Source organism: Amblyomma mixtum, chromosome 5 (assembly GCF_055824585.1).
Source record: "Amblyomma mixtum isolate Tamu chromosome 5, ASM5582458v1, whole genome shotgun sequence".
Lineage (NCBI taxonomy): Eukaryota > Metazoa > Arthropoda > Arachnida > Ixodida > Ixodidae > Amblyomma > Amblyomma mixtum.
Window position 1 is genome coordinate 135,076,348 of NC_143016.1, and position 24,632 is coordinate 135,100,979.

Below are 24,632 nucleotides of genomic sequence, written 5' to 3' on the forward strand. Positions count from 1 at the left end.
GTTATTCACAGCTAGAGAAGGAAGCTCTGGCGTTAGTCTTTGGAGTTACCAAGTTTCGACATTATCTGTTCGGCAACAGATTTACACTCGCCACTGACCATTTGCCCCTGACAGGTCTATCGCATCCCGACAAACCAGTCCCGTACATGGCAGCAGCAAGAATTCAGCGTTGAGCGCTGTTGTTAGCAGCCTATCAGTACGACTTCGAATATTGTAAGGGGGAGTTAAATGCAAATTCGGACGCATTAAGCCGTTTGCCTCTGCCGAAGCAGTAGCCGGACGATAGCCGCGTGCTGGCAGAATATGTTGTGCATGCGCAGGCATCGGACGATTTGGCGCTTTTCCCACAGGAAATGGCAGATCACACCTGCAAAAATAAAATGCTCCAACAAGTGAGGACGTGGGTCTTGCGAGGTAGGCCAAGGTGGTTGGGCAAAGAACAACGGTTCGAGCCATTTTTCATGCGCCGGCATGAGTTAGCAGTCAGTAACGGAGTTATCTACTGGGGCCATCGCGTAGTTCTGCCGGAAGGAGCGCGGGAAGCGATTTTGAAAGAACTGTATGACACGCATCTCGGCATAACTGGAATGAAGGGCTTTGCCCGCGTGGGTTCGTGTCCCATTCTCGTCGCCAATGCTATGTCGCGACAACCGGCGACATAGCAATGTCTTATGTTGTAGTTGCATTTTTACTGCAAAAACTAAGATAGACTTTACAATTTGACAACTATACTGCGCAGTAGATTCGAGACTTTTCAAAATTAGGGAATATTTAGAGCATACTTATCGACATGCACCATGCCGTAAGTGTATATTTCTTCATGAATGCGCGATCTACTCAGTACTGTTTCCTGCGAGGGCTTAAAAAGCTCGTCTTGAAGACGGGGAAACTGCGCCAGAAAATACGGAAAACAGAAGCCAAAGGGGACAGAACGCTGTTGTCCGTGTTTCCTAGCGCATTTACCCCATTTACGAGATGAACATCCACCATCTAGCCCAGCTTGCCGCTCTACTACTTAAATAACTACTGGTTTGATATTTGGCGTGCATTATACGAAAATCGTGCACCTTTTTCTGCGAGGACGTCGGTCGTGGAGGAACCGGTTGGACGCATCTTAGATTCGGCACGGCCTGCTGCAAGATGGCTCGCATTTGTCGTCGAAGGAGCAGCATCAGTATCAGCAACGAGCGGCTGTTGTTCGCCAGGAGCATCAGACAAGTGTGCACGGACGCTCGCAGAACTCCCTGGAACGAGGCTACGGAGGTTTGAAATTCTGGAGGCGTCTGCAGATGGTGCGTCCTTAACAGTCGTTCCAGCCACGCCTTGCTCCGGTGCCAAGCTGGACTTGGACGAAGAGTGGCCCGTCGAGCTCGAGTGGCGGCGTTTACTGCGACCGTTCTTCCCCGCTTGACTGTTCGAAGGACTGTTGGTTCTCTGCGTGTCGACCTGGGAATCCTTGAAAGTGCCTGCGTCGCACTGGCTCGACATGGAGTGGTTGGCTGTCGCTTCATCCACCGCTGAGAACCCGGGCCTGTTGTGCTCCTTCGAGGCGTTGCTGTGCCTGCGGCGAGAGGCTTTCTTAGGCATGGCTGCCGCTGAGAGACCGTCGAGGCGTCAGGACTATGCCGTGATCTTCTTCTTTATGACAGGCCACGGGGCGCTCGCGGTGCTTCATGCTTCATCTCCCTCATTTTCTGCCTCCGTGGCTGCCTAGTGTCGCCACCTGTACCGTGGACAGTGCCACCTGAGCAATAGCTCTTAGACTACAGAGATAGGCTTCAGAGCGCATCTCTCAATGCAGGATATCATGCTCCTCATTAGCGAAGAAATCATCCCGCGCAGCAGCCATGCCAGACCAGTCCTAGGCTTGGTCCTTGGCTAGGCTTCGACAATATTGCCGCAAATCTTTGTAGTGTTTGTTTGTTCATTGTTCAGAGCTTCCGGCACACTGCTTTATCGCTTTCTTTGTGGTGCAAGATGCGACTAGAATTATCTCGATTGACTGCATTCAGGCGAAGCTGATTCTACGTTGTTCCAGAATGTCGTACTAACTGCACGCCTATCTCGAAAACTCGCTATCAGGTTTAAAAAGAGCACGACCGAGAGCGGCGGGAATTCTCTTCGACGACCGCCGAGTACGCCGGTCGCTACGCCGCCGCCGATTGATTCAGTCCAGTGTGGCCCGGAACGCATAGAAGAAGGTCTCATCAGCTACCAAGAAATCACCCAATACTTTAAACTAGCTAGACAAACACTACCGCCACCTCACAGAAGTCTTACCAAAGCTTGAGAGGTTAGATGAGGCGACTACAAACCATTATCCTTCAAAACCGGGTAGGAATACACGCCATCAAACCAGACGAATTCAAGCCCGATTACTCAAAATATGGGTTGAGAACCACAACGGAACACATCTTTTGGGACTGCCCCGCTGAACCACCAACCGAAGAGCTCCAGAAGCTTGCAGGCTCGCAGAAGTGGGAGACCCTGTTGGCCCTCCGCATGATTGCATGGTTATATTCACTCTTTAGTGCAGTTCCATAGCTTCGCTAAAGCACTGCCTCCAGGCCGGAAATGTTATAAATTACATGAAAGCAAAAGAAAGGTGCGATGATCTGTCACCATTCCCAAGCGCAACCAGCAGGCACGCATCTCTTCGCAGTTCGCCGAGGGTTCCGCCATTCTGACTGTGGGCTCCAATGTGCTCCAGCGAAATCAGAGCTTTTGCATGTCAGAGCGAACCCAAAGGATAGGACAGCAATTCACATCTCTCTGTCAGGAGGTCCTATTAGAGAGGTGGAGGAGCTCCGTATTCTGGGCCTTTTCATTCACCACAGACTCAGACCGGACTCCACCATTCTGAAACTCAAGAGAGTAGGCGAACAGGTAGGGCGCATGATCCGCCGCGTTTCCAACAAGCGGGGCGGTCTGCGGGGCAGGGACGCGCTTCGGCTCGTCTATGCCTTCGTGACTAGCCGGATCCTCTACGCCGTGCCATATCTCCGCACTACTAAGGAAGACGAGGCGCGAATAGACGCTGTCATCCGCAAGGCATCTAAGCGAGCCCTGGATCTCCCGGTGGCTACCTCTAATGCCAAACTCAAGGCATTGGGGGTGCTAAACTCCTACCAGGAGCTGCGGGAGGCCCACCTCGTGAACCAATACACGCGGCTCATGCAGACGGCCCCTGGGCGCCGCCTGCTAAACCGCTTACACATCCAACACGACTGCACTCCAGAGGAGGCGGAGCGTATCCCAGTACTGTGGCGCCATATGCTCTGGGTCTCCCCGCTCCCCCGTAACATGGACACCGACATGCACGTAAACAGGCGACAAGCGCGGGCTCGGGCTCTTGAGAGACAACACGGCTCCCGACCCGGTGTATATTATGTAGACGTAGCAGGCCCATCGCCCACGGGATTTTACACGGCCGCTGTCGTTCACCAGGAAATGCACGTTGATGGACTCTCTTTTCGAGCCCCGAATTCAATGCGAGCCGAGGAAGTAGCGATAGCGCTTGCTGCCACCCACGCCAATTCGAGAATCATCATTACGGACTCCCGAAAAGCATGTGATCATTACTTGGCAGGGGAGATCTCCCCCTTAGCTGCTTGCATTCTAAGACGGACTGCCACTGATCCAACACCCAAAAGAATCATTTGGGCTCCTGGCCACCAGGGCTTACGAGGTAATGAGGCCGCTGACGCGGCTGCCCGAGCGCTTACTCACCGGGCTCCTCATCCCAGCTCTTCTGGCTCGGAGACTAACCAGCCGCTGCTGCGATTCAAGGAAATTATAACGCATTATAGCGACATCCGCCGCCTTTTCCCGGCCCCTGCAAAGGGGCTGAGTAAGACGGAGGAGCGAACTTTAAGGCGCCTGCAGACAGGTACTCTACTCTGTCCTGCAATCTTAAAGCATTACGATCCTAACACGGATGGGCGATGCCCACACTGTGGGGAGACCTGTGATATCTTCCACATGGTGTGGGCATGTACTCAAAATCCCCACCTCCCCCCTTCCCCTACCCCTTCCAGAGAGGCATGGGAGACTGCCCTTCTCAACTGCTCCTCGCTTGAGTCCCAAAGGGCTCTGGTGAAACGGGCTAGAGACGGGGCATTGTCATGCGGTGTCCCGGACTAAGGACGCCGACCATGTAGCGTGGCCACTCTGTGGCTCCCAAACTCTATTTCAGAAATTAAAAGTTTTCACCACCACCACCATTCTGCATTTTTCAGTGCACTAGCACTTATAGTGCCCGTTCGTCGCGTTTACCCGTTGTGTGTTTCTTTGTCTGAAGCCGGTTTTGTGGCAGGCTGCTCACCTGGCCACCGGGTGGTGGGCAACCTGCCCAGGTATATACGTTATAGCTATAAACCCACCCACCATGTCAGGCGGCAGTTCACTTAATGATAAAAGGTTACTCTGGAAGATTAACCGGGGTACAACCGGACCCAAGCAACCAAATATGGCAGCATCTGCCATAGAAAGACAATGGCGCATCGCTTGACCGTTGCACCACTGAGCCAGGAGTGGTAAGAAGACTCCCAGGGATCTATCAATAGAGCGAGGGACCAAATCTGCGTATATAGACATTAATAAATTATCACTCTTCGAAAAACTGGCATCTGTGGGCACTTGATCTGTACACCGGAACCGAAGTGAAAACACAGCTGATAGCGCACCTACTTCGCATTTGGCCTAACTATGCAAATAGACTCATTTTATTAAGCTGCCTTGAGCAACGTTTAAAAAACACATGCAGCCGTAGTTGAAGTGCCTAAATCAGGTAAAAAAAGCGGCCATGTTCCCGTATTGCCCTTCCATTACTGAGCACGCGCGCCGAAAAGCTGGTAGAAGAAGAAACGATGCAGCATTCGAAGTGAAGGTAAGCCTACGGCGGGCGCCTATGATCCGCCTTGGACGGCGCGGTTATCCTGTTTTTCTGGGGAGTCCTCACGAACGCGTGAAAGTGCGAATTACTGATGCTCTTGGGCAAGCAGTTTTTTCACAGTTTCCGTGTGGTGCGTTCACAGACAGGTAATGAACGCGCATCAGTGGCGGCCAGCGCTGAACCCTGGGTCTGAGCAGAATAAGCGTCCCTTTATAGCATTATTGGTCATAAAGATCATTCCGAAGTTTCATTCAGGGACACAACCAGCTATGAAGTTCACCAGCCTCTCGGAGGCGAGCACCACAATCTCCCTCTCTCCGCCAACTCGCTTGGAAGGTAAATGGCCGCGCTGGATCAGTGGTTAGGGCCCTTGGCTATGCAGCCGGAGTACCCAGGTGCGAGCCCGACCGTGGCGGCCGCGCTTCGATGCAGGCGAAACGCAAAACGGCGCTTGTGTTCTGTGCGATGTCAGTGCACTTAAAGGTCCCCAGGTGGTTGAAATTATTCCGCAGCCCTCCACTACGGCACACCTCTTTCTTCTTTCACTAGGACCTTCATCCCTTGCCTTTCCGCGCGGTTGAGGTGTCCACCAAGAAGTGAGACAGTCGCTGCATCGGTTCCTTTCTTCAAAGACCACTAATTGCTGTCTTCGCCTGAAGCTCCCAGCATCTTAATCACGTCTGTGGTGGTCTGTGCATTTGCCTTCGTAACTTCGTTATTATAAAAGTCAAAATATACTTTGCGTAGTTGGCAGAGTTGGCATACATCGTGAACGAACACCCAGATGAAATTGGAAACAATGATTTTTATAACTCGTTTACGCAGTGCCTTTTATGCATGTATACAGGCTCTTAAGAAGAGCCCGGATATATTGGAAGAGCGCCGCTCTGTGCAATTTTCTGCAGAATTTTCGATCGTTGTTCTGGCAACATTCAGCCACGCGGCCATATATCTGCCCAGCCTGGCGGCGCGGGAATAAGAAATGCGGTACTCTGAATATTTGCCAGTAAATCTAGCCTGCTAGACACTCTTCGGAAGACTGGAAGCTAACGAAAAGGGTTGACAAACTGAGGATAAGGCAGCGAGCAGTGGAAATGAAAATGATTGTTGACAGACATGAAGAAAGCAGAATGGGAAACACGCAGATAAGTACCAAGGAATTCTCTTTCTAGAAGAAGGCCATTAAAATTTTGCTGAAGGACCTGGACCAATTTCCTTACTAGGTGAGCAGCGTTCTCATAACATCCCAATCGTACTCTTTCCTGCAGTGTTGTATCATTCAAAAAGTATCAGGGGGATCTGGTAATCACATTAAAGCAAAGGCCTTTTTTACTGAGTTTTTCCTCTTCTCTTTCTATTGCAGAACCGACCCAGGCATGCTGTCACATACGCAGTGCGATTCTCTGTTCAAGTTTTCCTTGCGTATGTACAAGCATCTGCAGACCCACAACAAGCAGAGCGAAAACCTGGTATGCTCGCCGTTCTGCATAGCCTGCGCGCTCGCCATCTTCGCCAGTGGTGCTTGCAATGTCACGGCCAAGCAGATTTTCGCCGTGCTGCACCTGAAGGCGAGCAAGTACCGAATCCAAGACCAATTCTCCAAACTGCTCACGATCCTATCGGGCTACGCACCTGACGTCACATTCCACGTCGCCAACCGAATTTACAGCGACCAAAAGTTTCCCATTCATGGCAGCTACCTTGTCCTTCTGGAAGCGTCTTACGGTGCCACCATGAAGTCGGTCGACTTCGAAAGCGGCCACGAGTCTGTTCGGCGCGAAGCGAATGCTTGGGCTTCGGAGCAAACAGCTTCCAAGATCAAAGCCATCGTTCCCTCCGGTGTGGACGCTAACACGGCGTTGATTCATCTCAGTGCCATCTGCTTCAGGGGCTTCTGGCAGAGGCCTTTCCGGTCAGTTCATACGACGCGTCAGCAGTTCCGTCTCAACTACAAGACCGCGGTGCGAGTGAACATGATGTTCCAGTACCATAGCTTCAAGATGGGCCACTCCAATGAGTTGTGCGCTCGTGCCCTTGAGATGCCATACAGGGGTCAGATGATGTCAATGGTTATCATCCTTCCGGACGACATCGAGGGACTTTACGACTTGGAAGAGAGCCTGACTCCAGCCAACTTGTCCGCGCTTCTAGCAAGCATGAAGCTGGTGGACGACGTGGAAGTCAGCGTTCCCAAGTTCAGGATCGAGCACAGCGTGGCTCTGCGGGAGACGCTTGGGGACCTCGGTGTCAAGGACTTGTTCACGCCTCACAAGGCCGACCTCGCTGGAGTATTCGAGACCGGCACGCCTAGTGTCTCTGACGTGGTCCACAAGGCGCTTGTCCAGGTTGACGAGGAAGGCACAGAGCCTGAGGCGGCGACAGCGAACGCGGTTATCGAATCTGCCGGCTCGATCGCTGCCCAGGCTGTGCGTTTTGTTGTGGACCATCCTTTCATGTTCCTGATTAAGATGAACAACTTGGATGTTATCCTATTTCTAGGGTCGGTTCGAAAGCTGTGAACGCTGATGACACTAGACGAACAAAATTTTTGCGTTGCTTTCATAATGTTTCTTCACTGTTGCCGCCACGATGACATTAACTCAAAATTTTATTTGTGCCCTCTGACAACAAAGAAAAGCGAGCAAAAATTCCTCCATATTCATTTTGCTATTGCTTTAATATAGCTTCTGATGTCACGTGCTGCGCGAACAGCTTTTGGTAGATATTGCCTTTTTGAAACATTTCTTAGCTGTCAAGCTGCGCTGAATTGCCAACGTGTTGCAGGAAGGAATTTTTTTCTGTACATAGCGGGCTCAAGCTTAGCATTCCGACTCGAGAACATACCGAGAGATCCTCACGCAGAACAAGAAGATAGAAAAGGGAAAAGGCGACGTCACCTTGTGGAGCCGGACCCCAAGGAGACAAGGGGCAAGTGGAACATAATAGAGCTCACAATGAGGCCCCTTGTCTGCAGTGCCAAAGTACGGAGTCCGAATGTGCAGCTTTAAGAGCTGCAACATACAGGGTGTTTCAGCGAACACTCCCAAAATTTTCAGAAATAGGCTTTGGGGGGTAAAAATGTCTTTTGCAGCATAGTGTTACCTGTGTTGGTGGACATGAAAAAACCGGTGAATCGTCTTAGATAGCAAGCTGGTTAACTAATTTTTAATAATTAACTTTTTAACTAGTAGACTTAGGCGCCTACTTGTAATTAGAGATTTGTAGCCAGTCGTTAGTAATAGTCATATAAGTTTTTAGGATTTCTAAAAGGCAGTTATCCTCGCCGCTGTGGCTCGACATAGTTTGGCTGCATCATGCGAAAATACATGCGTTTTTGAAAGCATGCAGGAGAAGCAACCTTTCAGTGCACGCAACTAGTCGAAAAAGCCAAATTTTGTCAAGCAACAGCGCGCAGGGTAATCGCGTTGTTAAAATTCTAAAAACTCGATGTAGCTATTACTAACGGCCGGCTACAAATCTCTCATTGCAACCAGCTGCCTAACTCTAATAGTTAAAAAGCTAATGATTAGAAATTAGTTAACCAGCTTACTAGTTAAGATGATTCACCGGCTTTCTGGTGTCCGCCAGGCCTGGCATTACCATGCCGCTAAAGTCATAATTTTACCCTAAAAAGCCTATTTTTGGAAATTTTTGAAAGTGTTCGCTGAAACACCAGGTATATTTCGGCATAGCGCTAGGAAAGTGAAAGCTACATGAAATTAGGAACTTGGAGTGATAGGGAATGATATGAAGAGGGGGTCAATGTCCTACGGCTCCACGCGGACTATGAGAGATGTCGTATTGGAGGACTCCAGATTAATTTCTACCGCCTGGGGTTCTTCAATGCTAATTCCTCCGTGTTTTCACCCTCTCCCCCGTAGCCTTATTTGGCAGGAGGAGGTATCCCTGCGCCTGATTCGGTCAAGGGCGGCTCTGACCCCGTCGGTTCTTCATCGGTGGCTGGCAAAATACCTGCCAAAAACTGACAGGTGCCCTCACTGTGGCGCTGCGCCGGACATTTGCGATGTGCCGCACTTATTGTGGAAGTGCCCAGCAACGGCTTCTATTCGAAAACGGCTGCTCAGGAAAGCGGGCTAGCGTTGGAACCTCAAATGCGATTACAAAAAGTGGGCTGGACAATCGTTTCATCGGCAACCTCTGCGACTATCTCCGCGAAACTGGTCTTCACCCCTTCTTTTAACATTCTATCTCCTGCATATCATTCATTCCCGCTTTCTCAACTTAGGTCTCATGGAACACCCCTCGAATAAAAAAAAATTTCCCTGTGGCTTAGCTTGGTTAAGCCCAGTAATTGCGAAAGCAATATCCATACCTACGCCATGGTTCAGCTGGTAGTGTAGCTGGTGGTGGTGCTTGTGGTTAGACTTGTGGCGATGCATCGGTTATACAATCTAATCTAATCTAATCTAATCTAATCTAATCTAATCTAATCTAATCTAATCTAATCTAATCTAATCTAATCTAATCTAATCTAATCTAATCTAATCTAATCCAATCTAATCTAATCTAATCTAATCCAATCCAATCCAGTCCAGTCTAATCCAGTCCAGTCAGGCCGCCGTTCATGTGCCCGCCGTCGCACACGGACGGCGCGAGATGGTCGCCCAGCTCTTCGGCGTGACGTCACACAGAGGTCATGCGAAAGGTCATTTCATGTGCACCGCCATCGCACCGCAAAGGCTTGAAAGTGAAAGTAGTTTTGCTTTCGCAATAAAAATCATGGGGGAAACTATAGGAGAGAGGAACAGATAAGAATGGATGAGAGAACACACCCGAGGTAACGACATCGTGGCTGGAATCAAGAAGAAATGGGCATGGGCATGAAATGCGAAAGCAAGATTACTGATGGTCTCTTACGGTAACGGAGTGGACTCAATGAGAACGTGGCGGCAGAGCGTTATGTGGGCGGATGAGATTAGGAAGTTTTTTTGGGATAAGGTGGCCACAGCTGGCGCAGGACAGGGCTAGAGTTCGAATTGGTGTTCGGAGTGTCTTTGCCATTCAGAGGACATAGGATAAAGATGATGACGGTTAGGAATAAAGGTACTTATTATTAGAAAGGGGGATTTGGGACGTTGGTTCTCGCCTGGTGGAAAAATTACAAGACCGTAGAATTCAGGGTTGATTCTTGCAAAGAAAAAGGGATAGCAAATTTTCATTGTATATTCTTTATTTTCAATGCTGCGCCCAAGATGTTACATGAATCGCCCCTAGAAATTGGCCTCCGCATGGACGATAACTTATAATACCCTTTCTTTTCCGCTTATGTTTTTGTTTGTTTGTTTGTTTATTGGGTTTAACGTCCCAAAGCGACTGAGGCTATGAGAGACGCCGTAGTGAACGGCTCCGGAAATTTCGACCACCTGGGGTTCTTTAACGTGCATTGACATCGCACAGCACACGGGCCTCTAGAATTTCGCCTTCAAGAAATTCAGCCGCCGCGGCCGGGATCGAACCCGCGTCTTTCGGGTCAGCAGCCGAGCGCCGTAACCGCTAAGCCACCGCGGCGGGGCGCTTATGTTTTTTCGGTTTTCGTTTCATCACCCAAATGCTCGTTTTGGCTTATCAAGAGGACTTGGGTCTTGTGAAACATGGGAACACTACATTACACACCGCTGCTTTCTTCGTTTTAATTCACCAGAAATCTTACGACAGCCTGCCCCAGGAGCAGAAATTACAGAAATTACCAGCAGCTATTATACACAAAAACCATTAATGACGATTAATTACCTGCGTGGAGAGCGGATGATCAGAGCTAGCGGTTTAACCTTGTGCTTCTGCTATTATTCTATTCGCTTTGAATCCTTCTTCCTGACTGCTTTGTGCTGTGATGGTGACTGATCAAACCACCACCTGTAGACCGACTGTCGCATTTTAGTTTCGTTTTAGTTCAGTGAATTGTCTTCTCTTTGTGTATGTGTACACTTTGTAATTGGATAGTGACCTCGCCTTCTTTCATCGGGGTCCGAGCTCTTTGCCTCAACTCTGCACTCATCGCACACTAAGCGCTTCATGCAGGTATATAGTCGTCCCAGTCTGTTTCGGACGTCTTTTTACGCTTAATTCCATCATGCAGCAACAACACTGCAGCAGAGGCTAGGCAGGAAGGAGACGGGCCTTTTTTCCACGCGCCGTGGGGAGTGCGTTGTTAGGGTAAGTGATGCAGAAAGGTGAATGGTAGTGAATGGGGAAAGCTGGAGAGACGTTGCGGGGTCGCTAACGCTGAAGGCAAGGGGACAAAGGCCCGTCTTCTTCCGTTCTTCGTGGGCGCGGATGTCCGACGGCTGTACCTTGCGCCGAATGTGTTCATCGGTGGGCTGAGAATTGGGCGTACCTCAATTCTTCGGATTTATTGGGTGTACCCTCAGGGCCATTACTTTTTCGGTGGGGGTGTTTTGGGGTAGTAGTAGAGCGATTTTGCACGCCTTCCTTATTACTGTTGCCATTTGCATGATTTCCGTATTGTTTAGCTCTAGGTAAGGTAGGCTGTTCGTCGCCCTACTAAACACCACGCTACCCACCAGTGTGAGCGCGTCCGCCTCCTTCATTCCGCTTCTTCTAGAGATGGTCCTGTTGACCACTCTCGTTATTTGTTCCATGGTTTCTCTGAAAGTTACTGTGCTGTGGTTACTCTTTAGAGTGGCATGTATCCAAATTCCCAGTTCCTTTATCTTCGTCCTTTTTGGTGTTAACGCCCCGTCGAGTTCGATGAGGATCGGTTGATCTGCGTTCTTGTGCCTCTGTAGCCTGACAATTTGCGATTTGTCTCTGCAGCACGCTAGTCTGCAGCTTTTGGCGTACGCTGATAGCATCGTTGCCCCTTCTTGCAATTTCTCTTCTTTTTCTCCAGCGAGCCCTCTGTGGCCCACAGAGGCAAAGACTAACGCCGATGAGGGTCGGGAGAATCCTCCTACAAAGGCTAGAGCTCAGATAAGTCGCTAACAAAGGCCAAACGAAAAGTCTCAAAGAAACAACAGAGACGAATGCTCAGGATCATGCGCATACCCAAACACATAGATCCGGAATTTGAAGGGGAAATGACAAGCGCAAGAGCCAGAGTTCTAAAAAAAATTACGAGGAACTTTAGCGGCTAAAGTGGTGAAAGGCGAAAGCCTGAGTGCTGCATTCTGCTACGCGATTGTTCACTTCACACTCTGTTGGTGCATTAATTAAATGCAAATTAATGACGCTTTAGCTTCGCCTTTAGAAGTGGAACGCGACAGCCTGTTGTAGCGCTGCCAGGCGGTCCACGGAACGCCACCACCCGTTAGGCGCAATGCGTTGCCCTTTGAATGCAACGCTTTTTAAGGAAAGGTTCTACGCCTTGCTCGTCGGTAAATTGGTTTTTGAGGAAAGCAAATCTATCAGTGTGTCATATCTCGGTGGTCACCTAAACCTCGCCGTAACGGGAAGGGGGGAAGATGGGAGTGAACGAAGACACCGTATTCACTAGACGCGCCTTTGTTCATTCCAAGCCGTCGAGCTAGCATGGCGGAGTGGTAGCGTGCTCGTCTCGCACTCCGGAGACCGGTGTTCGAATCCCGAGCTCGGCCAATTTCCTACTCGGTTTTATTTATTTATCTGGTCTGACTAAGAAGGTTAATTAGGCTAATTGGTCAAGTAAGTCCCACTAACTTAGATAATCACTATACAATCCCTTTAATTGGTTGCATGGTTAATAGCCAAAGTACAATTGGCCCCGTTTGAAATTCGCGCACTGTGACGTCACGACCCATTCGACCAATTGAAAAGCGTGACATTTTCTGTCGACAACTTCTGCTTACAACGATGAGGCATTAAAGGCTTCCGCCTTAAAATTGCACGGAACAAACAACAGAGTAGCATACACGGACGCGGTCATGCATCCGGCAGCCGATGCACGGTTGCCATTGTTGCCACGGTAGGCGATCACTAGGTGCAGGAGCGGACCAGTACGACCATCAAGCACGTCAATGCCTCCTAGGCGGAAGAATAGCCATGGCGCTGGCCCTAGCATAGGAAACGTTGCAGGGGAAGTCTCTCACGGTATTAACGGACATAAAGAAAGCCATGTTATAGCTACCGCGTTGATAGGGTGTGCTGCAAGCAAACACTATACTAGAAGACGTGGAAGCAAGTCCTCAGAGCCGTAACATACAGCCCACACTAGTATAGACGCCAGGGCACGCTGTAGTAACGGGAAATCAAAGAGGCGATGAGATCGCTCCAGGAGACACAGCAAGCCACTGGGTCTCGAATCAAGGCTTCGAAGGAAGCCCGAGACCAGTCCCAGCGGCGTACACAGATGTACTAGATTACCAGAGAGGTATCAAGGAAAGATATCGCGGTCCACGCATAACACTAAACATAGAATCTGTCTAATGGCGGTAACTACAAACACACCCTTACCCCACCCACATTATGTTGGAAAATTGCACCCAACACATAACAAAAGCGTCTGCCCGTGGTGCAAGGGTAACCCCGCATTATATCATAGCACATAGGAATATGGCCAAATACCGGTCAACCTGATCATTAAAAACCCAAATGCATCGCAGTGGGAGCAGATGCTGACCAGCAAGGACGGAAATGATGAGTAACGCCTGGTCCAAACTTGCCAAGTGGGCAGCAGAGCCAATGGTGCCCTGAACTGATGGCACGACCACTGCATTAGAAGAAAAGGGACTAAAGCAGGACTCCATGCTGCACCAATAACAAAGAATAAAATATTCTCTCTCTTTCTCTCATCGGTTGGCCGTTTTAGCGATGAATGAAGCGCCGCCGCGGTTGCCTAAATGCAGGGCAGCGTCTTGCTCGTCTCATGGGCTTCCCTTAATTGATGCGTTGGGTGTACAGGCGTGTGCATTGTCAACAGAAATCTGCGCATGTGGCATGAATCGTTGAATGCTGATGAAGTATCGATGCAGGACGGCAGGGCGCTGCAGAAGTGATTTGATAATAAGTATCCTACAGCAAGAATTCTTTTTAATCCGTTTTGTTCAAGCTGAGTTATCAGTGGTACAAATGTGAATTTTGGCGTCTTCGTGCCTTTCCCTCTACTCTCGTCACTTTTTGTACGCTGCAACGTCGGCGCTCTTCCGCCGGCGGAGCTTCTTGATTCGTCGTAGCGACGCCGCTTAGAGGCCGAGGCCATGGTAGCTTCCTGACAGAATATAATTCGAGGCGTAAAAAATGAATAAGAAAATTTGCCTCTCCCGCACCACTGATGTATCACGGGTGCTTCCTGACACTCGAAAGAATCTAACCAATATCCACCTATGAGCTGGCCTACGCAGTAGGGTGTGACGAAGAAGGGAGCGAGCATAAAAAAGTCGCCGAAAAGAGCTCTCCAACTTTCGCGCATTATTGTGGGTTCTCTGCTACGTGTAGAGATGCATTATTTGGCTTAGGTGTTCATGAGAGCGAATTGATGTGCTCTTCTGAGAAGGTGTTTCAGAGTCCCTCTAAACTACCGCAGTCACATAGATTTGTCTCCTACCAACACAGGAGAAGGTGACAACACTAAGAATTTTAGATCGAGTTAACCATAAAGGCATCAGACTAGGAAAGGGGGCTTTCCGAACGTCTCTTAGCTGTTCCAAGTCTCCATGCGGAATAAAATGAATGTTTACTTGACAAGCACAGCTTTGTTTTTTTTTTTGGTGCACAGTCTTTGGTGAGACTTTGAACCCTTCCAGAACACCCAAATCATGTCTTGACCCGAAAAATCATCTATGAACGTACCTTTCAAAATCAGCAGTCTGTAACTATGCATTGTCCTTTTTGCATGAAAAGTACCTCACAGCACTAGTTTTGCTATATTTTTCCCCAGTCTTTAAGCTAGCAAAGACTTACTCTCAAGGCATACATACCGTGCAGCCTGACATTGACAAAATTTAACTCGTTGTCACTGCAAATGTTACACAGCAGGTATTCATGGTACTCACGCCATTATATAACAATTTCGACCGTTTTTTATGGAAGATTCAAGAAGCCCTGATTGCTTCGTAGATAGGACGAGAGTTATCTAGACATTAACCGTCACGCGATATCCACTTCTGAGAACACGAGAAATCTTTTGAGTTAATCTATTCTAAATAATTTTTTCTCCCTCTCTCCCTGCCATTAAATAAGGGGAAAAATGCTCCTGTGGAAAAATAGACTAGTCTGTTGTTTTTCAAACGCGTTAGCCCACGGTTCGAATCTGCTTTTTACAGACTTTCATTTTAACGAGCATTAATAGCACGAAAATTATTTACCATTTACTCCGAGTAGTGTGTTCCACTTTAGGTTGCACTGCTGGATACTTTTGAGGGAAATCTCCGTTTAAACAACTGACTCGAAGTGATTTTTACCTTATTTTTTTTAAGTAACAACTGCCTGCACGCATATGATTTACGAACACTCTCGGAACCTGCGCGACCTTTCAGGTTGCATTCTGCGACCTTTTGGAGCCACATTAGCTGTGTAAGAAGCCCTCCCGACGAGCAGGGAGGCGGGGGGGGGGGGGGGGGGGGGGCAGTGCCCAGTTACGCATGCGCAGAAGAGAAGAACGCCCGTCAGCAAATACATAGTTTAGATTTGTTTATGGTTTGGTTTATTGGGGTTTAACGTCCCAAAGTGACTCAGGCTATGAGGGACGCCGTAGTGAAGGGCGCCGGAAATTTCGACCACCTGGGGTTCTTAAAAGTACTCTGAGATCGCGCAGTACATGGGCCTCTAGCATTTCACTTCAATCGAAATGCGACGGCAACAGCCGGGATCGAACCCGCATCGTTCGGGTCAGCAGCCGAGCAACATTAGCACTTAGCCACCGCCTCGGCTTTACAAAAGGTTTAGAATCAACGTTGTGATTCTCATGAAAAATCTGCATGATCGGAAGTTGACCTTGTCCAGGCCGTCAAGAACTTGCTGGCAGCCACTACATCATCAGTGTGGCACTGTGCCGCTAAGAGAACAGGCATCCTTTAATGCTTGATGGTAGTTCAACTCCTTTTCAGAAGCAATCTACCAGATTTAATGCAGCAGTTCCCTATTTTTAGACAACGTAATCGCCACGCAGGTAACGGAGGCTTCAGGTTTTTTTACTGATATGCAGAAATTTACACCTCCATAGAGAGAGAATCTCTGTGGGGCTCTTGGAAAGTAGCTGAGATGTCCAATACGAGGTCTGTTAGAAAAGTATCCGACTTTATTTTTTTTTTGCGAACACCGGATGGGTATGAATCAAGCGCGCATGCACCAGCCGACGTTGAACCTTCGTGAGCATGTACGAATATTTTCCGGCCTGCCGATAGCGTCAGTCGCTGGGACGCAACGTTTGAGTGAGGCAGTGCGCAGTGCTCTCGTCGGTTTTTTATTAAAAGGAAAATGGCGGAGCGACAGGAGCAGCGCTACTGCATCAAATTTTGCCAGAAACGGGATGACAACCGAGTGGAAACTGTTCGGAATATTCAGTGCGGCTTTCGGTGAAGATGCTATGAGCAGCACAGAAATTAAACAATGGTACAATTGGTTTAAAGATGGCCGCACATCGGCGGAGAGCGAGCCACGTTCCGGTCGGCCATCAACATGCCGAAATGACCAGGTCATTGCCGAAGTGAATGCTGTGGTGATGCGGGACCATCGTGTGACTATCCGAGACACTGCGGAAGAAGTGGACATCAGCAATTTTTCTGGACATTCCATTATTCCCGAAGATTTGGCCATGGAGAGAGTTGCGGCGAAATTCGTGCCGAAGCTGCTCACGGCGGAGCAAAAGCAGCTGCGTGTTGAAGTCTCGCAGGACATGCTAGATTCCACAAACAGCGACCCCGACTTCATAAACACCATAATCACTGGTGACGAGTCTTGAGTGTACGGGTACGACCCGGAAACCAAATCCCAGTCGTCACAGTGGAAGCATTTCATGTCACCGAGACAAAAGAAGACCCGCCAAGTGCGCAGCAAAGTTAAAGTGACGCTGACAGCTTTCTTTGACTCCCTCTGTGTGGCACACCACGAGTACGCACCCTACTGGGTCAAGCAATGACAAAATAGTACTATAGGGACGTCCTCCGTCGCCTACGTGGTGCTGTGCGGTGCAAGAGACCGGAGTTGAGGTGAACAGGACATTGGCGCATCCATCACGAAAATAGTCCTCCACATTCCTCGCACTTGATTCAGACTTTTTTGGCGAAAAACAAGACTACTGTAGTTCAACAGACTCCTTAATCTCCTGATATGGCCCCCTGCGACTTCTGGCTGTTTCCCAAAGTCAAGAGGACATTGAAAGGATCGCGATTTCAGACAAGAGAGGACATTATGGCTGCAACGACAGCTGAGCTAAACTCCATTCCGAAAGAGGCCTTTTCGGAATACTTCCAACAATGGCAGCACCGCTGGTAGAAGTGTGTGGAGTCCCAAGGAGACTACTTTGAAGGTAATTAGGTTTCCAACGCTCCAGTTATGCCAGTTTTTTTTTATTCGGCCAAAGGTCGGATACTTTTCTAACAGACCTCGTATACGGCGTATATTGACAGCAAGAAAAAAACTGCGAAAGGCACCACACAGTATACCGCTGAGCCTAATGCCTTTAACAATATACTAACTAGGCAATGTAAAAAGACATAACCGCAGTCGTCATATAGCTGAGACACTAGAGCCATTTCGGGGATTATTTTAGAGCGCAGCTCTTTGTCGTCCGTTTCTGTGTTTCGCGGCGTCGGCGTCGCCATTGTCCGTTGTAACCAGCAGTGGACACCCTAATCCCGCTTTAAGCTGGGAAGCCAATGGAGCGTTAGCTTGTAAAGCAAAGGAAAGGTGCATAACTGCCCTCTTGGAACAGTGGACACCTTAGTCGTGCTTTAAGCTACGTGGTGGTAGTGACAGGTGTGTTTAGTTTATGGGGTTTAACGTCCCAAAGCGACTAAGGCTATGAGAGACGCCGTAGTGAAGGGCTCCGGAAATTTCGACCTCCTGGGGTTCTTTAACGTGCATTGACATCGCACAGCACACGGGCCTCTAGAATTTCTCCTCCAAAGAATTCTAGCCGCCGCGGCCGGGATCGAACCCGCGTCTTTCGGGTCAGCAGCCGAGCACCATAACCGCTGAGCCACCGCGGCGGCTGTGACAGGTGTGTGCTGAATGCGTTGGCATTGACAACATATTGCCATTTTAAGGAAAGGAAGTGTGCATAACTGGCTCCCTTGGTCAGTGGACGCCTCAATCGCGGTTACAGGTACGTGGGGTGATCAGAAAGATAGATGTGGGCTACATGCGCTAGCGCTGACAACGGTAAGCGAACTCTCGCGCTCAACCAACTGCAACCTGCCAGAGTGGCAGGATAGGTGGGGACTTTAATGTACATATAAAGTTAAACAGGAATTTCTTACCACTTATGCGGGAGAACATCCCGTTCCTCTCGCTCGTAACGCCTCCTACGGCTGTGACCAGATCGCGAAATACTTGCGCAGACCTCGTCTCTGAGAACCAGGCATTGGTGCAGCAAGTCGAGCATATATCCACTTATTTCTCCGTCCACAAACTTTCTTTATGACAGTCAAGAACTGTTAGCGGAGCGTTTCTCGAAGAAGGAATATGTGTAAAAAATAACAAGTTGTCTGTAATTGTACATACATGTATTGCTAAAATTTTCTGCTTCTATCGAAAAGCTAAAACAGCAGATGAGCTGCGCTCAAATTTCGCATTAGGAAGTAACGTAATCATCAGCAATTTTTTTTGTGCTTTTTATCGCACTTACAAGCAGTTGTGAGGACATTTTTTCTTAAAAAAAACATATGTCCAGAATCGGGTAAATACGGCATATGATTAAGGACAGGGACTGCAAACACAGCTGGGGTGGTGGTGGTGGTGAAAACATTTATTACGAATGAGCAGGAGGTATGTTTGGATCAGCCCGTAAGGGACCGATCCTTACAAACACTAGGTGGAGGTCCTTAGTATGGGACCCCAGTGGCGGTTGCCGCCGCCCGGACGCGCCCGACTAAGGCTTGTTGGGCTTGTAAGTCGTGGCAGCCGAGCAGGGTCGCCTCCCAGTCCTCCCGGGTTGGGTTGGGGATGGGGGGAATAGCGGGGTTGGAGGGGCAGGCCCACACCATGTGATAAGTGTCAGAAGACACCGCACTACCGTTCGGGCAGCTGCCGCTAAAGGAAGGGTCTAAAGGTTTTAGGACTGCCGGGCACGGCAATGTATTGGTGAAAACGCAGAGAAGAATTCGCTCATCCGCCTTTTGAGGCCTTTACATGGGCTAGGGTAAAGACGATGGCTATCTTGATAGGATGTTGTAATATTTTTGGAGTTATAGGCCAGATTAAAATCAGGTTCCTTATCGGATGGGGAGGAGAAAACAGCCTGAGGAGAGAGCATACGCCAACCCCTGATGAGCAGGGGCTCATATAAGGTTCGTGTGCGGGGTTCGTATCCTGTACGCAACTGAGATAGATTCGATAGGCTAGGAAGGGATTCCAGCCTTGTTCGACGTTTCGACAGACCTCTCGCGAGTCGGTGATTATCTGTTCTGAATGTGAATGAGAGGCCGCGAGAGCAATCGCGACCTCTTCTGCTTGTGTTGCACTGCGGGCTCTGAAAGTTAGGCCGGGGAAAGGCAGCTTGCTCTCTTGCAGAATCTGGGTGGCAGGCGTAGCTTGGTCAATCGGGGATGTGGAACAGGTCGTTCCTGATGATCTTGAGCCGGTGGAATGGGTCGCTGTCCCACTTATTCGTGTAGTCCCCCAGATGCACGTTGTTCACAAGCCAGACCATATTCGCTCGCATGTTGGCGGTTTTGTTCATCTCGCTCAGCTGCGAAGACAATAGGCGCCATGGAGTAGGAAAGCAAGCGAAGGCAGTCTACACTTGAACTTATATGTTAAGTACGAAAAATTCATAACAGGGCACTCAGACTTCTACTAGGCAATTATAGTTGGGTACTCAGCATCACACACAGCGAACACAAACTCGGATGGCAATCACGACGCGACTACAAGAGGAAACGTGGACGTTAAAATTTTTGCGCAACCATTACTACCCAAAATCCGGCACAAACCGCAAAAATGTATTCAACCGTGAATTTACATAACAAAGCGCTAGGAAACATTCGAAGTTCCAGTAGCTTTGTTTTCCGGTTATGATTTTTGGTTCTTGTTGGAACTGTCCATGATCGGAACTGTATGTCATCAAGCATTGTTTATACCTCCATATGCGGCGCTTTTTTTCATGCTTTAAGTGTCTAACCTATTCTTGTTATAACGAGCTTTAATATTCGGACACATGTAATGTCTTACGGGGAAGTGCAGGTAAATGATACTAAGTAAATTAATTATTAAGAAATTTAACGTCGCGCGGATGCTTTCTTGTTTCGACGTTAAATGTGCGTTTATATAGCTCAGGTATCTCCAAACGTTTTCACTACAGGGCGCGACTTTAATTTTTCAGTTCGGGTGGGGGGGGGGGGGGGGGGGTCGTAATATATACAGGGTGTTTCAACTTATTCAATACTGAATTTTTGATAAAACCCCGTGAAGGATAGTTCGGTGAAGTGTCTGTAGTTTAGTCTTACGCGATGTCGGACACTATTTATTTGATAGTGTGCAATGAAAAGACCAATAACTAACTGAAATTAACTGCTTAAAATTTTTTAGAGTGAGCAGAAGAGGTAAGCAGTAAGAAAATAGAATGTCCAGATGCGGTTAAGAACCGCAGGCTTGTTTATTGACAGGCGGGTCGACCATCGCAGCTCAACTCGACACGCCTGTCAATAACAAAACGTGCGGTGCTTAACAAAGCAGAGGCCGCATCGGACCATAGTATTTTCCTACGGCTTACCTCTTCTGCGCACTCAATTTTTATCGTGCGGGCCCCACCCCTCTTTTTCCTATCCGTGCTTGTTTCTTTGTTTTCGCTTGTATATGTTTTTACTTCCCTCTACTTATTCGTGTTTCTCGCTCACCTGTCCTGGGCCCAACCACTATAAAAGGGGAAACATCAGCAAAGACAAACCACTCTAGAAAAAGATCGGTCTTCCGATCGAAACGCTGAGTCAAATATATATGCTTCCTTTAACGAAGCGTACACTTCGCCATATATGTCAAAGATACTACGCCGCCTACGCCGCAACCTGCATGGAGCACCCTCTAATGTAAATATATTACTTTACCTGACAACTGTCCTTCCACAAATCTACTCTGCTTCACCATTTCGGCCCCCTTCACATTCATACATACCAAATCACTCCGTAACACATCTTCGTAGCTCCTTCTCGATCGTTGTTAGCATTCGTTCACATACAAGTGAAATCAGTCATTTCACTACACCTTTAGGGCAATCGACGTCGCATCGACTTTAATATTAAGCGCGGTACACTGTCCCTTGATATTCCTTCTCGCATAACCCGAAGCTTACACGCTCGATGCAGCAATAAACACAGTCACGGCGGAACCAATGCAATTGAAGCATTTAGGCTTCCTTGTGGCATCGTTATGTGGAATGACATGCAGGCATCTGCTCCAATCCTCCTGATTTGAACGCTGTATATACACTTGACAAATCATTTATGTGTTAGATTTGGGTTTACTCGTACTTTGATTTTAAGGATTCTTTGTCGCTATATGCATTCCATTTAAACTGCGTGGTTGCATCTATTCTTCCTGTGTCTTCCTTTTTAGCTTCGTATCAATGTTTGCGCTTCTCAGTTGCGCTGCACTATTGCGTTTCTTCTCAGTTTTGTGCCATTGATCAAATCTCCTGTATTTTGGCATGTGGGTTTGTTTCTCTCTTCCGCCGCATTTTTTTACGGGGCTCTGATTTGCCACATTTAATTTCTTTCATTACTCCGTCATTTATGAATTTTTATTTTGCTTTTCTAAATAAACAAGTCATTAAAAGATGGTTTCTTGTCAACTTACTTTCCACTTCATTGTGTCTTCGCTTTTCCAGAGGTAGATGAGGGCTTCAGTCGCCCTACTTCGTCCAACATTCATGCCCACTATTATCCTCCTATAGTGATCCGGATAAGATCAGACCTGGAAAAGACGGCGCGAGACGAGCGATGAATATTTTCTGTGCCTTATTTCTTTGATGCAAGCAAGTGCAGGCTTCTAAACAACTACGAAATCCGAGTAGAATTATCTAAGCGACCATAGTATAAAGGAGAAAGTGGGGAATAACGACATGCAAATTTGCAAATCACTGCCGTCATCTTTTTACTGTACAAGTATCGGCAAACCAATAATACAGAATTTTTCAATTTTCTAGGCATCCCTCTCAGCCCATAAGAAGATGCTTGCAAAAGTGGAGCATATGATCGCGTTTTGTGTGGACCACGGGGGCACAAGAATGGAGGAGGAAAATGAGACGCCCTCCCACAATAGATACATCATTAACTCTTGCTCTGAATTCAACAAAACTTGTCACCATCGCTAATTAGACAGTTCTATTAGCCTAGTTGCATCGTAGTCAATCTATACCCCCTTCTATACCCACTTTTGCTACAGACGCAACGTTAGGTCGCTTTCTGCTAATTTGCCCACGACTTCAGGAGGCACGCAAGCGACACCTCGGAATCAGGGTTACCACCTCAGCCGACCACCAGATTCGAATCTGGACCCATGGGCCCCAATACCGGGTCTTGCTGGCATCTGTAGCTGCCACCTGTCCACACACACACACACACACACACACACACACACACACACACACACACACACACACACACACACACACACACACACACACACACACACACACACACACACACACACACACACACACACACACACACACACACACACACACACACACACACGCACGCACGCACGCACGCACACGCACACGCACACGTACACACACATGCACGCACACGCACACGCACGCACGCACACACACACACACACACATGCACGCACACGCACGCACACACACACACGCACACGCACACACACACGCACGCACGCACACACGCACGCACGCACGCGCAGACGCACTTCGATCTTCGTCTTTTTGAGGTAAAATTTGCGCGTGTTTCCGAGTCACTTGTGTGCTTCTAGGCGCCTGGCCATTATCGTGGATTGTTTCGGACGTTCAGAGGAGATAAGTGCACGTGTTTTAAATGTTACGGATGGTTTGGGGTGTGTTGATGGTATCCACAGAGGGTATAAAAAGACTGCGGCAATCTTTTCGAATAAAAGTTGGAAGTCTGCGCTTGTGTGTGTTACTGTGTTTTTTGCTCGGTTCTCTTTTTGTTCGCGCAGTTTTAAATATGAATGAGAGAATCTGAAAACTGAATTGAGTATCTTTATTTACATTTCCATGAACACAGAGTGCTGAAGTATCTACCCGTGGTACCCATGACCGTGTCCGTAGCTGATCACTTTATATCCGTGTCCGTAGCCACCGTAACCACCATGACCGTATCCGCCGTAGCCGCCGTGTCCGTAGCCCCCATAACCGCCGTAGCCGCCGTATCCTCCATAGCCACCATAACCTCCATGGCCGTAACCTCCGTAGCCGCCATAGCCACCGTGGCCGTAGCCGTCGTATCCTCCATAGCCACCATAACCTCCATGGCCGTAACCTCCGTAGCCGCCGTATCCTCCGTAACCATAGCCAGCGGTTACGGCAGCAATCACAGCACACAAAGTGAATAGAGACACCTGTAGAATAGAGCACAAGACAATTTTTCACTCAGCTCTACACTGACGGGGCATGCGCAATGGTAATTTTTACTGCTACGGCATGACTTGTTCACACGGCCGTACTCCCTTCCGGCGTACATGTTAATCATTAGGTGCTAGTGAGAATAAGCAACTCAACGTGGTACTGAATTACTGGGGTGAAACGACGTCTTGGAGAAGGCATAAAGGCAGCTGGTGCAGCTTCCCTATACCGATGATGATTTTATGGAATGAGGCGGCTGATGCGCTCCTTCATATTCACAACCATTTACGCTTGTCCTGCCGTATAAGATGTCTTAATACACATCTGCTGCCACGCAACTTAGTTGTAAAGCGGCACAAAATTGATGAAGTACAGAGAAGTCTGCTGAACAAGGGAGCTGTCGGGTGGTTGGAAAGGCACTTGCGCCAATGCAAAATGCAGTCTGTTAAACAAAAACGTAAAATATTCATCTTACTAGTGTCTTCATGCTTCTCTCTTGGGGCCGAGTACGCGTGCGGAGTATCCGAGATGTACGTTCGCAGTGCTGCGGCGCAGAGACGACGTCTTGCCCGGTGCAAGCAGCTGAGTTCTTTATATACCTGCTCTTGAAGCCAGGGCGGTCTTATCTGCCCGAACCCTCTCTCAAGGCACAGTGTGTAAGGAGAGAGCAACTGGCTATTGAAGCGGCAGGCTAAAGGAGCTTGGTACGGAAGTAAAACATTACCCTCTCGGCAAACTGCGGCTCTTTTCTCCTGGGCGTTTCCGCGGAATAACCTGCCTGAGAGCTGCCGTAACGCTCCTTCCTTCCACTAAGAAAAAAAAAAGATGGAAAACTATAGCAACGCAAGCAGGGTGAAAAAATAAAACAAAGGCGCGTGTCCTAGCTTTACGCTCCATCGCTTCGTTAACCTTGCTTTCAAAATTCGGACGTCGCCCAAGGCTGCCAAGGCGTTCGCTCTGTAGCTGCATACGTCCAGGTACTGATCAAGTTTTAAGCCGTATTGAACATCACTGCAAATACTCGTCGAACTGCCCCTATTTGGTGTTGCAGCATCAAAGATTTTGTTGCGGAAGCAACACTAC

General features: G+C 48.6%; 2 protein-coding genes and 1 pseudogene across 2 annotated transcripts; 1 reads left to right on the forward strand and 2 right to left on the reverse strand.

Annotated features, from left to right (window-relative positions):
• Nucleotides 1-6,270: 6,270 nt before the first annotated feature.
• LOC149343832 (iris pseudogene) lies at nt 6,271-7,413 on the forward strand (annotated as a pseudogene).
• A 12,131-nt stretch (nt 7,414-19,544) lies between these two features.
• LOC149343833 (uncharacterized) lies at nt 19,545-22,951 on the reverse strand. Its single transcript, XM_089547081.1, has 3 exons — nt 22,926-22,951; nt 21,800-21,890; nt 19,545-19,697 (listed from the first exon to the last, which is right to left on the reverse strand). Exons 1-3 carry the CDS (start codon nt 22,949-22,951, stop codon nt 19,545-19,547), a joined length of 270 nt encoding a protein of 89 aa, XP_089403207.1.
• Nucleotides 22,952-23,224: 273 nt separating this feature from the next.
• Nucleotides 23,225-24,110, reverse strand: LOC149343834 (uncharacterized). The gene is made up of 2 exons (XM_089542509.1): nt 24,025-24,110; nt 23,225-23,545 (listed from the first exon to the last, which is right to left on the reverse strand). The coding sequence occupies exons 1-2, from the start codon at nt 24,034-24,036 to the stop codon at nt 23,225-23,227; spliced, it is 333 nt and encodes a 110-aa protein (XP_089398635.1). The 5' UTR covers nt 24,037-24,110.
• Nucleotides 24,111-24,632: the final 522 nt, after the last annotated feature.